General features: G+C 43.5%; 1 protein-coding gene across 4 annotated transcripts in view; it reads right to left on the bottom strand.

Moving 5' to 3' along the window:
• The window catches only part of PIGN (phosphatidylinositol glycan anchor biosynthesis class N), a 397,785-nt gene that overhangs the window by 207,885 nt on the left and 176,571 nt on the right, over positions 1–13,329 (bottom strand). For all 4 annotated transcript variants that reach the window (XM_033935002.1, XM_033935003.1, XM_033935005.1 and 1 more), the window contains one exon: positions 1,926–2,018. In XM_033935002.1, coding sequence (XP_033790893.1) covers positions 1,926–2,018 — 93 coding nt within the window. The remainder of the gene's footprint in view (positions 1–1,925; positions 2,019–13,329) is intronic.

Below are 13,329 nucleotides of genomic sequence, written 5' to 3'. Positions count from 1 at the left end.
ATGCGCGGCCTAGCGTTTTATTATATTAGATATGGGTGGGTGGGAAGGGATTATTTTATATTTATATATTTTAAGGAGTATAAGTAAGATTGTCAAGTGATTTGTTAAAATTTTTCTGATTGACTATTATACACTTGCTGTAATATTTGAAAATGAATAAAGATTTACAAAAAAAAAAAAAATACAATTGGTTGTTACAGCAGGTATAAGTTTATTGGGTGTTTACCTTGATAGCCATCTGTCCATGAATCACATATTGTACATGATTAAGGGAGCATTTATGCAACTGAGGGTTCTGTCTAGACCAATGTTATCAATGCTAGACTTTCATATTGTGGTCCAAAGTCTTGTGATTAGCAAGCTTGACTTTTGTAATGCTCTATTTTTGGGCATTACAAATGCAAGGATTAAAAAGCTCTGCAGGTAATACAAAATGCAGCTTCCAGAATGATTACTGGGACATCGAAATATGATCATATCACCCTGGTGTTAAAAAAAACTACACTGGTTGAACTGAGAGCATAAGAATTGCTGCTGCTGGTCAGACCAGTGGTCCATCGTGCCCAGCAGTCCACTCCCACGGCGGCCCTTAGATAAAGGACCAGAGCCCTAACTGAGTCCTGACCATAATACATCAGGTGATTTATGGTGTGGCACCATTCCTGATTCAAATTTTAAAAAGATATTTTCCAAATCTAAATTTATGGTCAGAATCAACTTTGAGATTAATTTAGGAAAGGAATCAGGAAGTACACTATAAAAAGACCAGCAGGACCAGCAGACTGCTGTATCAGTGGCGGGTCCAAGACTTTGAAACTCAATGAAAGGGACATTAAGAGTTTGCACAGATGTCAACTCTTTTAAGAAACTGCTAAAGACTTCTCTGTTTGTGAGATTCTTCCTTCCTTGATTGATTAGATACTAGGAGCTAACAAAGCACCCCTATATTATTTGAAGAAAAGCTGTCAATTTTTATTGAAGTTTTTATTGAATAATGCATTAACATGCAATGTTTGTTACTTTTATGTATCAACTGTTACCCACTTAAGTTGATAAGCGGGATAGAAATTTTTAAAATAAATAAATAAAGTTGAATTAAATAGTACTAGTAGAATTATAGTGATAAATTGTGAAGAAATGTAGCCAAAATAAAACAACAAAGCATTCATATAGGCCCAGATACTTAGTAGCCGCCTTACGTGTCAATCACACAATAGTGCCGTTTAGAGAATTACCCCTCTGGCAAAGGTAGGTGCTGGAAATGTAGGCCAGGATTTTCAAGGCCTATATTTCCAGCACCCACCTTTGATGTGAATTGTGCCTCTGTAGGCACTTTACGGCACCTAATTTCACTTCTAATGTTAGCCATGCCTATAGTGGTGTTAAGCAACGTAAAGTGCCTCTGGAGACATGATACTGGCATCATATTTTTAGGCGCTGTTAGGTGCCTTGAAATTTCTTTTAAGTCCTCATTTAAACGGAATTTTGGACTTAACTTAGGCCCTAGTAGGGTGCCTAAGTTAAGGAGCTGTTTAGAGAATATGGGCCATAGGGTAAAGTGACAATTATGTTGAATGAATCTCTAAAGAACCAAAAAAGCTACCATATGTCACCGGTGATACTTGAGCATATATTCTGGAGAGGTAATCATTTTTATATAGCCTTTATAAAATAAGCTTAAAAAAGACATCTTGTTTTAAAATTACTTCTAACAGATGAGTTCCTTTTTCTGATTGTTCTGATTATCTTCTTTCAGACTCATATGAATAACTATTCGACAGTTTGAAAAAACACTAAATTTTATAATACATATTGGAGAAAATCTATTTGGCTGCTATTCATCTTCTGAGGGCCAAAACCACAAAGGGTGCATCAACCCTTGTATTATATATGCATGAGGTTTCAGAAACAATCAATTATTTTACCTTAAATTGCTCCAGAATTTGAACAGCATTGGTAAGAATGCACTCTGATTTATAAAGATCACTGCTGTTTAGATACTCCAAAGGAAGAGTTCCCTATAAGCAAACAATGTTATGAATTAGTAAGTATTTATTCATGGAAATCGTGTATTTATTACAATTTGTTGACCTGGAAAATCAGATTGAATAAAAGCTTATTTTTTGTTGTTTTTTTTTTTCCATTTATTTTCACTGAAATTTGTGACTCGAGAGGAGAATACAAGCAAGAAAAAAACCACACCACAACAAATGAAAATGAGCATGTCTAGTAGGCAATAATACAAGGCTAGCATCAAAAAGGAACATATTTGTGAATAAAAAATGGTTGTACAGTGCAAATAATGTCCCCAAAACACAAATAACATTTTTCTTTTTTTTAAACCCATCCCCCTTACATAGGTAATGATAAGAAAATATCCCTCCTTTTTTTCTCCCCTCCCAACCATCCCCTAGAGATTTGCTAGAAACAATACTAACATTATAAGCATCAGCAACTCTCCTCCGAAGCTCTTGTTAAATATTCACGCAACAGGGACCAGTAATTCTTTTTCCTCAAACGCAGGTCATGGCGTTCCCCCTAAAGTTCCCATTTGGCCATTTCCTTCATAGATGCATGCCATGCTCATAGCACTGGTGGTTGTTCATCCAACCACAGACGTAGTATATGTCTTTGGGCCAACAGACGTACTATAGCTATAAACTTACATTGGTCCTGCAAGAGGCCCTGCTCCAACAGTTCCCCTTCGTACCCCAGCACCAGAATCATGTAAGAACATTGAAGTGGCATATACACTAAGCCAGGGGTGTCCACACTTTTTGGGCTTGCGAGCTACTTTTAAAATTACCAAGTCAAAATGATCTACCAACAATAAAAACAAAACAAAACACAAAGCACACTGTAAGCAGAGAAAACGTTAATTATCATTTATATTCCAGAGTTTTTTCAAAGAGATCAAGGCAGATGACTCTATGCACTGTCACCTCAGTAACAACCTCAGTAACAACCATACAAAAATAGACAAATATACCTCCTTCCCTTTTTACTAAACCGCGATAGCAGTTTTTAGCACTGGGAGCTGTGCTAAATGCCCCGTGCTGCTCTCAACGCTCATAGGCTCGCTGTGCTAAAAACTGCTACTGCAGTTTAGTAAAAGGGGGCCATAGTGCAAAATATAGACATCAGATATAAATTCTCAAAATGGACACATTTTGATCACTAAATTGAAAATAAAATAATTTTTCCTACCTTGGTTGTCTGGTGATTTCATGAGTCTCTGGTTGCACGTTCTTCTTCTGACTGTGCATCCAATATTTCTTCCCTTCTTTCAGCCTGTATGCTTTCAGCATGTATGCTTCCTCTCCTCCACACCTCATTCCCTCCCCCAACTTTTTCTTCCTTTCTCCCTGCCCTTTTTTCATCCCTGCCTCGCTTTTTTTTCTCTTTTCATGCCCCCTTTCTTTCTTTGTTTCCCTTCTTTCCTTCTGTCTCCCTGCCTGCCCCCTTTCTTTCTTTCTCCCTGCCCTCCCCCAAACCACTGCCATCGGGGAACAGGCCCCCAAGCAGGGCAGTATTAATTCGTCAAGGGCCCCTAGGCACACAAGTCCACTGAACCCCCTGACCCTCCCCCAACCATGCCCCACCCCCAATAAACTGTCTGTCCTGTGCTCCTTCTCTCCTTTGTACATGTTTCATTTCAGCTTCACCCCCCTCTCCATTTTTCTGTCTCCATCCCTTCTCTTATACCCTGGCATCTCTCTCTCTTCTCCTTTCCTTCCTACTCAACCCCATGGCCTGGCATCTCTCTCCTTTCCTTCTCTTCTATCTCCCTCTCCCCCCCCCCCCCGGCCATGCTCTGGCATCTCCATCCTTCCTTTATCTCTGGTCTGGCATTTGTCTCCTTAATTTCCCTTCCCTCCCCCCATGCCCTGGCATCTTTCTGCTCTCCTACTCTTCTATCTCTCCCTCCCCCCCCCCCATTATCTGGCATTTCTCTCCTTCCTTGCCCCTGGTCTGGCATCTGTCTCCTTCCCTTCTCTCTCTTTCCATGGTCTGGTTTCTCTTTTCCTTCCCTTCTCTCGGAAGCACGTGGCATTTACTGTGCATCTGCTATCACCTCCATGTTTGGTAGCCAGGCTAGAGGTAAAGGGCGGCATCACCCCACATTATAAGGTCCATTTTGGACCTCTCAGACTTGCCGGCTAGTGGCCAAGGGTCACTTGCCCTACCTTCTGGAGAAGCCCCAGTGAAGGAACGGGACGCAGCCACTTGTCTTCTCTGGCTCTAGGGATGCTGGAGTGGGAGAGGGTGTCCCCATTTATCAATATTTGTGCGGTAGGAGCTGTGCAGAGTGTAGTAATCCATCGGTGAATGGTGCCTGTGATCCCAAACCTTTGTAGAACCCAAAATAGATATTCCCAGGTGACTTTATCAAAAGCCTTTTCAACATCTAAGCTTGCCAATAAGTCATCCCCAGGCCGGTCCCTGACTTCCTGCAGCACTACCAGCATCTTCAGATGTTAGAAGATGCAAAGCACCCAGGGACAAAGCCCACTTGATCGGTATAAATCAGCATAGGTACCACTTTACTGAATCTCTGGGCTAGGAGGCTATAAGAATTTTCATGTCTTGGTTGAGTAACGATATAGGTCTGTAAGAGCCAACCATAAGAACAAGCAGTGCCTCTACTGGGTCAGAACAGAGGTCCATCATGCCTAGCAGTCCGCTCACACGGCGGCCCATCAGGTCCAATTCTGTGTCTCTGCCAGGTTTAGGTAATACTACCACTGATGAGTGGCATTGCTCCAGCAGGAAACTGCCCCCACTGTGTATGCCCTGATCCATGACTGCCAATGCGGGGCCCACCTGGAATTTTAGGATATTATAAAATTTAGGCCCCCATGCCATCTGGCCCTGGGGCTTTAGCCAATTTGAGACAGCCAATAGCTGCTTGGATTTCATCAACTCCAATAGGAGCGTTCAACATCTCCAATAGAGAATGACACAGTGACAAAATTCATCACCGTTCCCGTCCTCGCGGATAACCGCGGGAAATAATCCCATGTCATTTTCTAGTGTCTATTTGAACCTCAGTCCTTTTACACCAGCAGTCTTCAAAGCAAAGCATGCGGGTCAGTGGTTGTGGCCATTCATACTCTGATTCTTCCCTCTCTCCTTAAAGAATGACATGAAGATGGTTTCCCGCGGGGACGGGAACGGTGATGAATTTTGTCACCATGTCATTCTCTAATCTCCAGTCCCTCCAGCTTCACCTGGGGAAGAGTAATGTCCCAAAAGAAGGCATCATGGTTAGAAAAATCATAAAGGCCAGTGCTTTACAGAGCTTTATAGAAATTGACGAATTGGTCCATAATGAGTTGTGCATGGGTAAGAACAACTCACCCTTCTCCTCTAAGCCTGCTGATATGGGAGACCTGCTGCCATGGGCGCACCATGTTAGCCAAAAGTTTTCCAGCTTTGTTTCCCCAGTAATGCAATTTATATTTATATACTTGAATGTGGGAGAGAACTCTGGCAGAAAAGATAGTATCTATCTGCTTAAGAAGGTTCAAATAAGCACTCTTCTCAGCCAAGGTGGACTTGAGGTGAGTTGCAATAAAACAAATCAACTACAGAACTTCTAAAAGTTATCAGACTAGCACATTAATTATATTAAAACATCTCAATTTACTCACAGACACTTGAGGTGAGTTGCAATAAAACAAATCAACTACAGAACTTCTAAAAGTTATCAGACTAGCACATTAATTATATTAAAACATCTCAATTTACTCACAGACACTCCTTGCTTTCCTCCTGGAAGAAATTCCTAAAATAGCTATTTCATATATCAAGATCTTCAAGAATATTATGTTATTATAAGATATGTGCCTATGGCCTGGATGCCCTGAGTAGGCCTGCTCTTACTATCAGAAGCTAAGCAGGGTTGGGCCTGGCTAGTATCTGGATGGGAAACTGCCTGGGAATACCATGTGCTGTAAGCTGAGGGGCCCTATGTTGGTCAGCAGCGACATAGTGGAGTCACACACTGCATGGGAGAAGGCACTGGCAAACCACTCTTGTACTCTGCTGTGAAACATAATTAGATGGATTCCTCACTGTGCTTGTTGAAATGAGCCAGTATGGTTGACTCGGTGGCATGATCCATCCATCCATATGTGTTATCATATAATATTAAGAAAGACTTTATTTAATAAAAGGAGATTATGTACTTACGCTGGTAAGCTCTTTTCCAGTAGATAGGTGAGACATTCTAGACCAGTGATTCCCAACCCTGTCCTGGAGGACCACCAGGCCAGTCGAATTTTCAGGCTAGCCCTAATGAATATGCATGGAGCAGGTTTGCATGCCTGGCACCTCCATTATATGCAGATCTCTCTCAGGGATATTCATTAGAGCTAGCCTGAAAACTTGACTGGCCTGGTGGTCCTCCAGGACAGGGATGGGAACCACTGTTCTAGACCATAGGGTTATTTCCCTTTACCCACATGGACTGCAGAAGAGAACCATTCCAGGTTTTCCACTCCGCCTCTAGAGTACTTCACAGGCTAGCTTAGCTCCTCCCATCAATCAGTATCCAAGCATGAAAGGACACTCACATCTGTGAAGTAGAGGCACCTGTAACGACAGGCTAAACATTGTTCTGCTCAAAACAACTAAACAGCACCTGTAACTGCCAACATATACTTCAAAGGAGCTCAGGAATTACTCCCAGTGTGAACAAATGTATAACTTCTTCCTGGCCCCTAAGGGCTGACTGGGCTCCACGAAACAAGTTGATAACTGAGAAGGATATTGAAATGCGTCATTGAAATCTGAATGTAGGCACAGCAAGGACAGGGCGAGGGGGTCTAAAATGTCTCTCCTATCTACTGGAAAAGAGCTTAATAATCTCCTTTTCAAGTGCAATAGGTGAGACATTCTAGACCATAGGGACATACAAAAGCAGTCCCCCAAAGAGTCAGGGTGGGCTTGCTGCACCAGCCCTCAAGACCGAGGACCCAAAAGCTGAGTCCCATCTGGCAGCAACATCCACTCTGTAAAATTTGGCAAACGTGTGAAGAGATGACCACGTTGCTACCCTGCAAATCTCCTCAGGAGAAACAGATCGCGCTTCGGCCCACAAAGAAGCCACACTCCTAGTAGAATGCGCCTTAACAGACACAGTGGATTGTTTACCTGCAAGAATGTAGGTAGATGAAATGGTCCTATGGATCCACCAGGAGATCGTGGCCTTAGAAGCAGGAGTACATCGCTTAATCGATTGCATCAGCACAAACAGATGGTCAGAAAGGCGAAAATCGTTAAGTGACCTCTAGGTAATGCAGCAGAAATCTGTGCACGTTCAGATGACGATCCTGATGTATGGAACCTGTTGGTTGAAAAAGAGGCAAATACACCTCCTGATTGACATGGAATGCTGAAACCATCTTTGGCAAACGGAAGGAACTGTCTGGAGCGACACTCCCGTCTCCAAAATTTGGAGAAAAGGGTCTCTACAAGACAACGTCTGCAGTTTGGAAACCCTGTGGGCAGAATTAATGATGACCTGAAAAACAGTCTTGATCATGAGATCCAGGAGAGAAGCATCGCCAAGAGGCTCAAAAGGAGTTCTGGCAAGGCCCAACACCACATTAAGATCCCAGGCTGGGAACGGATTCTTAACAGGCAGCCAGACCCGAAGAGCCCACTTCAAAATACGAGCAACATCTGGATGCGACACTAACGAGGACCAGCTACCCCGAGATCAGAAACAAGATAGATCGAAGCCCTTATCAAGACCAGCTTGGAGAAAGGCAAGGACCCGTGACACTAGAGCCGAAAAAGGGTTCACCTGAACCTGGTTACACCAATGTTTGAAGGTGGTTTATGCCTTAGTGTAAGTGAACACAGTGGATAACTTCTTAGATTTGAGAAGAGTAGCGATCACAAGCTCTGAATAGTCTTTACATTCTAAGGCCACACCCTCAAGAGCAGTAAGAGCAAAGTGACCCGGATCTTCCATGGCTACCGAGCCTGAGTAAGAAGGTCTGGGTAGGTGCTCAGGCGCACACTGCATCCTACCCACAGTTGCATCAGATCTGCATACCAGGGTCTTCGCAGCCAGTCGGGAGCCACTAGAATGACTTAGCCTGGATGACTCACAATCCTTCAAAGAACCCTGCTGATCATCAGCCAGGGTGGAAAGATGTAGAGAAGACTATCGGAGGCCATGACTGTATGAGAGCATTGAATCCTGAGCTTCTGGGCTCAAATCTGCGGCTGATGAAGCGTAGCACTTTCTTGCTTTGTGCCATGGCCATGAGATTGAGGTGGAGTTGTCCCCAACGTCTCAATCGCCTGAAATGCCTGAGGTGACAGGGTCCATTCGCCGGGATCCAGACTCTGACTGAGGAAGTCCGCTTGAACGTTGCCCAAAGGAACAGAAGCCGGGCCTCCTGAGCCAAGGAAAAGCTCTTGGTCCCTTCTCTGTTGACTAACACATTGTCGGAAAGGACTTGGACAGTTCACTCCTCCAGAAGATTCTGTAATGCTCTCTGGGCCAGCCGAATGGCCCTGAACTCCAGCCGGTTGATGGACCACATCCTCTGTGACGGGGTCCAACAGCCCTGAAGGGGGCGATGATCGCAGTGAGCCCCCAGCCCCGAAGGCTGGCATCTGTGGTTACCACAATCCAGGGGGCAATCTGTAATGAGATGCCCTTGCAGAGCAACTGTGGGCGAAGCCACCAGGCCATGCTTGCTCTGGCTTCCAATATCCATGGCAGATAATAATAATAATAATAACAGCTTATATACCGCAATACTGTGAAGTTCTATGCGGTTTACAAAGATTAAGCAAAGGTACAAATTGATTGACTTTAAGAGGGGAGGAAGAAAGAGGATTAATAGGACAGGAAATCCATTTTTGAGGAGAGAGTGATCAATAGAACAAGTTAATCGCTATAGAGGGGCGAGAGAAGAGAGGATCAGTTGTCTAGATACTTTAGGAACAGGTGTGTTTTCAGACGTTTCCTAAATTCCTCATAAGTAGTGGGCGAAAGCAATTGTTCTAGGTCTTTACCTCATGATGCTGCTTGGTGCGAGAGAAGATGTTCATGTGTTTTTTCAGTTTACAACTTCTCACTGATGCATCTCTAAGGCATCTTGGTGTGGTGCTCAACAAGAAAATAAGACATGCTGAAGAGAACGCATGTGCACCCTCGCCCAGGGGACCACATCAAGCACGGCTACCATGGAGCCCAACACTTGCAGGTAGTCCTATGCTGAAGGTGCTGACTTCTTCAACAGAGCCAAAATCTGCGCACACAGCTTTTGTCTGCGAGGTTTGGGCAGGTAAACGCAGCCCGCTGCCGTATTGAACAGAATTCAGTGGACTTGCATAATTGTCTTGATCTGCAGTATTTGATGGCTTCCAGTCTTGGGCACTGTCTCTCCATCAGATGTCCTGCCTGCCAGGATTGAGTTCTGTTACGGTGGAGCCAACTTCTGTTCACACAGAATAGATTGAGATCATCTTCAAAGACTTTATTTTATTTTCTTCTATGCTTTCCTCTCTTTTTAATTTAACTGCATCTACTACATAGTTCCAGCTAATGGGTCTGGCCTAAGCCACTTATGATAATATATATATATTCTATCTCTTTATCTTATCTCTAGCTTTCCTATTTCTAATGGAGTTCCTTTCTTAATGTATCTGTATTTTATTGTAAACTGCTTAGATCTATAATATGTATAAGCAGTATATCAAATGTTAATAAAACATAAACGTAATTCCCAGGTATTCTAGGGATTGCGTGGGCATCATATGGCTCTTCCTGAAGTTGATAGTCCAACCCAAGGATTCCAGCATCCAGAGCACCCTTTCCACCATAGAAAGCCTCTCTGCCAACAAGGGTGCTCTGATCAACCAGTTGTCCAAATATGGGTAAACTTGCAACCCCATCTTCCTCAGATGAGCTGCTACTACCACCATCACTTTGGTGAATGTCTGGGGTGTTGTTGCCAGGCCAAAAGGCTGATCTGGCACATGAAACCTTAGAAATTTGCGGTGAGCTGGAAAAATGGGAATGTGCAGATACGCCTCCGTAAGATCCAAGAAGGCCAGAAACTCCCTTGGAGACACTGCCGTAATGACTGACTTCACTGTCTCTATTCGGAACCGAGGAATCTTGAGAGCCGCATTCACATGCTTCAGATCTAGAATAGGTCTCCAATCTTCTGACCATTTCATTGGTATGATAAAGTAAACCTAGTATTTGCCTGAGCCCCAAAATATCACTTGGCACTGGCTCTATTGTTCGAATATCCAGCAAGCGCTGAACTGTAGCCTGGACTCTGCATGCTTTTTCCTGACCCCCTGCAGGATAGGTCACGAACCATTCAGACAGGGGTTGGGCGAATTCCAGCTTGTAGCCTGATCAAATAATTTCCAAGACCCACTGGTCTGCCGTAATGCACATCCAGGCAGGCAGAAACTCCAATAGCCAACCCTTTATCTTTAGAGGGGTCCTCGGCTTCCTGGCATCATTGTGTCTTGTTGGTAGGTCGGGCAGGACGGGCGGCGGGAGCGCTTGTAGTCCTCATATTGACCCCTGAAACCCCGTGAAGATCTCTGCGATGAGGAGGGAGAATACTATTTGTAATCACAAAAGTTTCTTCTGGAGCCACGAAAATTAGGACACTCAGCTCCTTTAAGTCTGGCCCTACTATCCGGCAGAGACTTTGGTCAATGGTCCGCCCATGAGATCATCCAGCCCCTTGCCAAATAATAACTGCCCCTTAAAAGGCAGATGAGCCAGGGTTGCCTTGGAGGTGGAATCCCCAGCCCACTGCCGAACCCAGAGCATTCGGCGGGCCGATATCGAATAGGCTGAAACATTTGCTAGTACTCTCAAAAAGGTCATATAAGCCATCTGCCAAGTAATCCATCCCAGCCATAAGAAGCTGAGGAGAATCCACTGCCTCAGTGTCTAGCGTATGCAGCTGAGCTATATAGGCACATGCCACAAATGACATAGCCACAGCAGCTTTGGCTCCTAAATTAGCTGTTTCAAAATTTTTCCTGAGGATCACATCCACCTGGCGATCCTGCATATCTTTTAACACAACACCCCCATCACTAGATAGCAAAGTGTGTCAGTCACCTGGGCTACCAAGGAATCCACCTTGGGTTGTCCCAGCAGCTGCTGACACTCCTGCGCCAGAGGATACAAGCGAGACATGACCCTAACATTCCACAAGGGACCCTCTGGACAGTTAAACTGTTCTGTCACTAAAAAACAAAAATGCCAGGGGAAAATTGCAGATAGGGCGTGCATACTGCAGAGCCATGGAGAAGAAGTGGAAGAAGAGTAAAGAGCGGGCTTGTCATCCAAGCCCAATTTCTGCAAAGATTCAGCAATTAAATCAGGGAGGGCAGCAACATTAAACAAGCGCACCACAGACGGTTCTTCTCCACAGATCCAGATCCTCTAATCCAGAGAATAAATGATCAGCGAGGTCAGGAGTTGCAGCTGCAGTCTCCTGAACAGACTGTGAAACAGCCGGGGCGGTCTGAGACTCTGACATCCCCGAGGAGATACTGGTGCTTTGTGACGTGGTAGGGAGGCTGAACCCAAAGTTACCACCCCCATGAATACACCACATGTGGCACACAGATGCTCTAAAAATGGCAAATTTGCACAAAAATTTATATGAATCCACACTAAGAGACCCAGAGGACTCCATTCCAGCAGTTTTCCTGACCAAAAATCAAATTTTGAAGGAGCAGGGAGAAGTTGAAAAAAAAATTGCTAAAAATCCAAGATGGCCACCAGATCACATTCGCACCATAAAAACACAATAAAAACCACCTTCCCAAAAATAAAAATGGTATATTTCAGGTGGGGGATTACTAGAAAACCCTCAAACCCCCTCAAAATTAAGTTTTAAAAATAGCTGATAGAGCCTCCCAGCTCCTCTTATTCACAGTACTGAAGACAGACTGCTTTCTAGCCTATGTGAAAAGCCAGAGTCAGAATTCACTGCCACACTGCCAGAAAAGCTGGTAACAAGCTGATTCTTCAGGCTGCCGGTCAGACCCACTATCTATACCTCCATCCCTGCAGACCACCGACTGTGCACCAAGACAGACAGAGGTGCGAAAACGCAGCCTGCATGCTGCGGAAAACCGCTGAGCCCCCTAAGTGTGCTGAATGCTCGACTCCCCCCGCTTAACAGGGAGTGAGCCCAGATCAGGGACGGCTCTGAGCTCCAAGGAAGACTAGCAGACCAGCTAACAGGTACCCCGAAAAGACCGGCCTGTCAGCTACAGACCGAAGTCTGTGAATTCTCAAGCAGGCAGCTTTTAAAATTTCTTGAAACGTGAAAGAACTGCGAAAGAGGACAAAACTACGTCGAACTAAAAATAATATATGTGGGAGAGCAGAACTCTAACACCTGCAGCCATGAATGCACAAGAGAAAAACCGATGAGAGGAGCTAAGCTAGCCTATGAAGTATTCTAGAGGTGGAGTGCAAAACCTGGAATGGTTATCTTCTGCAGTCCATATGGATAAAGGGAAATAACCCTATGGTCTACAATGTCTCACCTATTGCACTGGAACAAGGAATATAGCTTCCTAATGTCAAACTAGTGACTCAAAGAGATGACCCCTGCAATTTCTCCCTATTTCTCCCTGTCTGGCATTTCTAATAATTCTGAATGAGTGCATCTTAAATTTTAGCTGGGTTCATAACTTTTCAAAATTATCCTAAGATATAGTGGGCCCTCATCGTGCAACATATTTTTTTTTTTTTTTCAAAATCTTTATTCATTTTTTCATCTTACATCAAGTACACAATATTACATCATTTGAAACTTTTACACATCACTTGAAATTTGTTCAAAGTCATCTTACATACATAAATTTATTCCCTCTCCACCCACCCTTCCCACAAATATTTTAATTCAAAATATCATATAAATATTGTATTCTTATCTATTGATTAAACCTTTAAAATAACTTTATACTACCCCCTCTCCCCTCTATATATAAATGTACTTTCAGTGGAAAATGATGTCTATTCATTACAATAATTTGTCAATGGCCCCCAAATCTTTTTAAAATTATTATAATTCCCTTTTTGTATGGCAATTGTTCTTTCCATTTTATAAATATGGCATAACGAATTCCACCAGAATGTATAGTTAAGCCTACTGTAATTTTTCCAATTGCTGGTGATATGTTGTATAGCCACTCCTGACATAATCAATAAAAGTTTATTATTACTTGATGAAATTTGACTTTTTGTTCTCATTGACATCCCGAACAGAATTGTATCATATGATAATGCTACATGGTTTTCTA

This window comes from Geotrypetes seraphini, chromosome 2 (assembly GCF_902459505.1).
Source record: "Geotrypetes seraphini chromosome 2, aGeoSer1.1, whole genome shotgun sequence".
Taxonomy (NCBI): Eukaryota; Metazoa; Chordata; class Amphibia; order Gymnophiona; family Dermophiidae; genus Geotrypetes; species Geotrypetes seraphini.
This window is presented reverse-complemented; position numbering and strand designations above follow the sequence as displayed.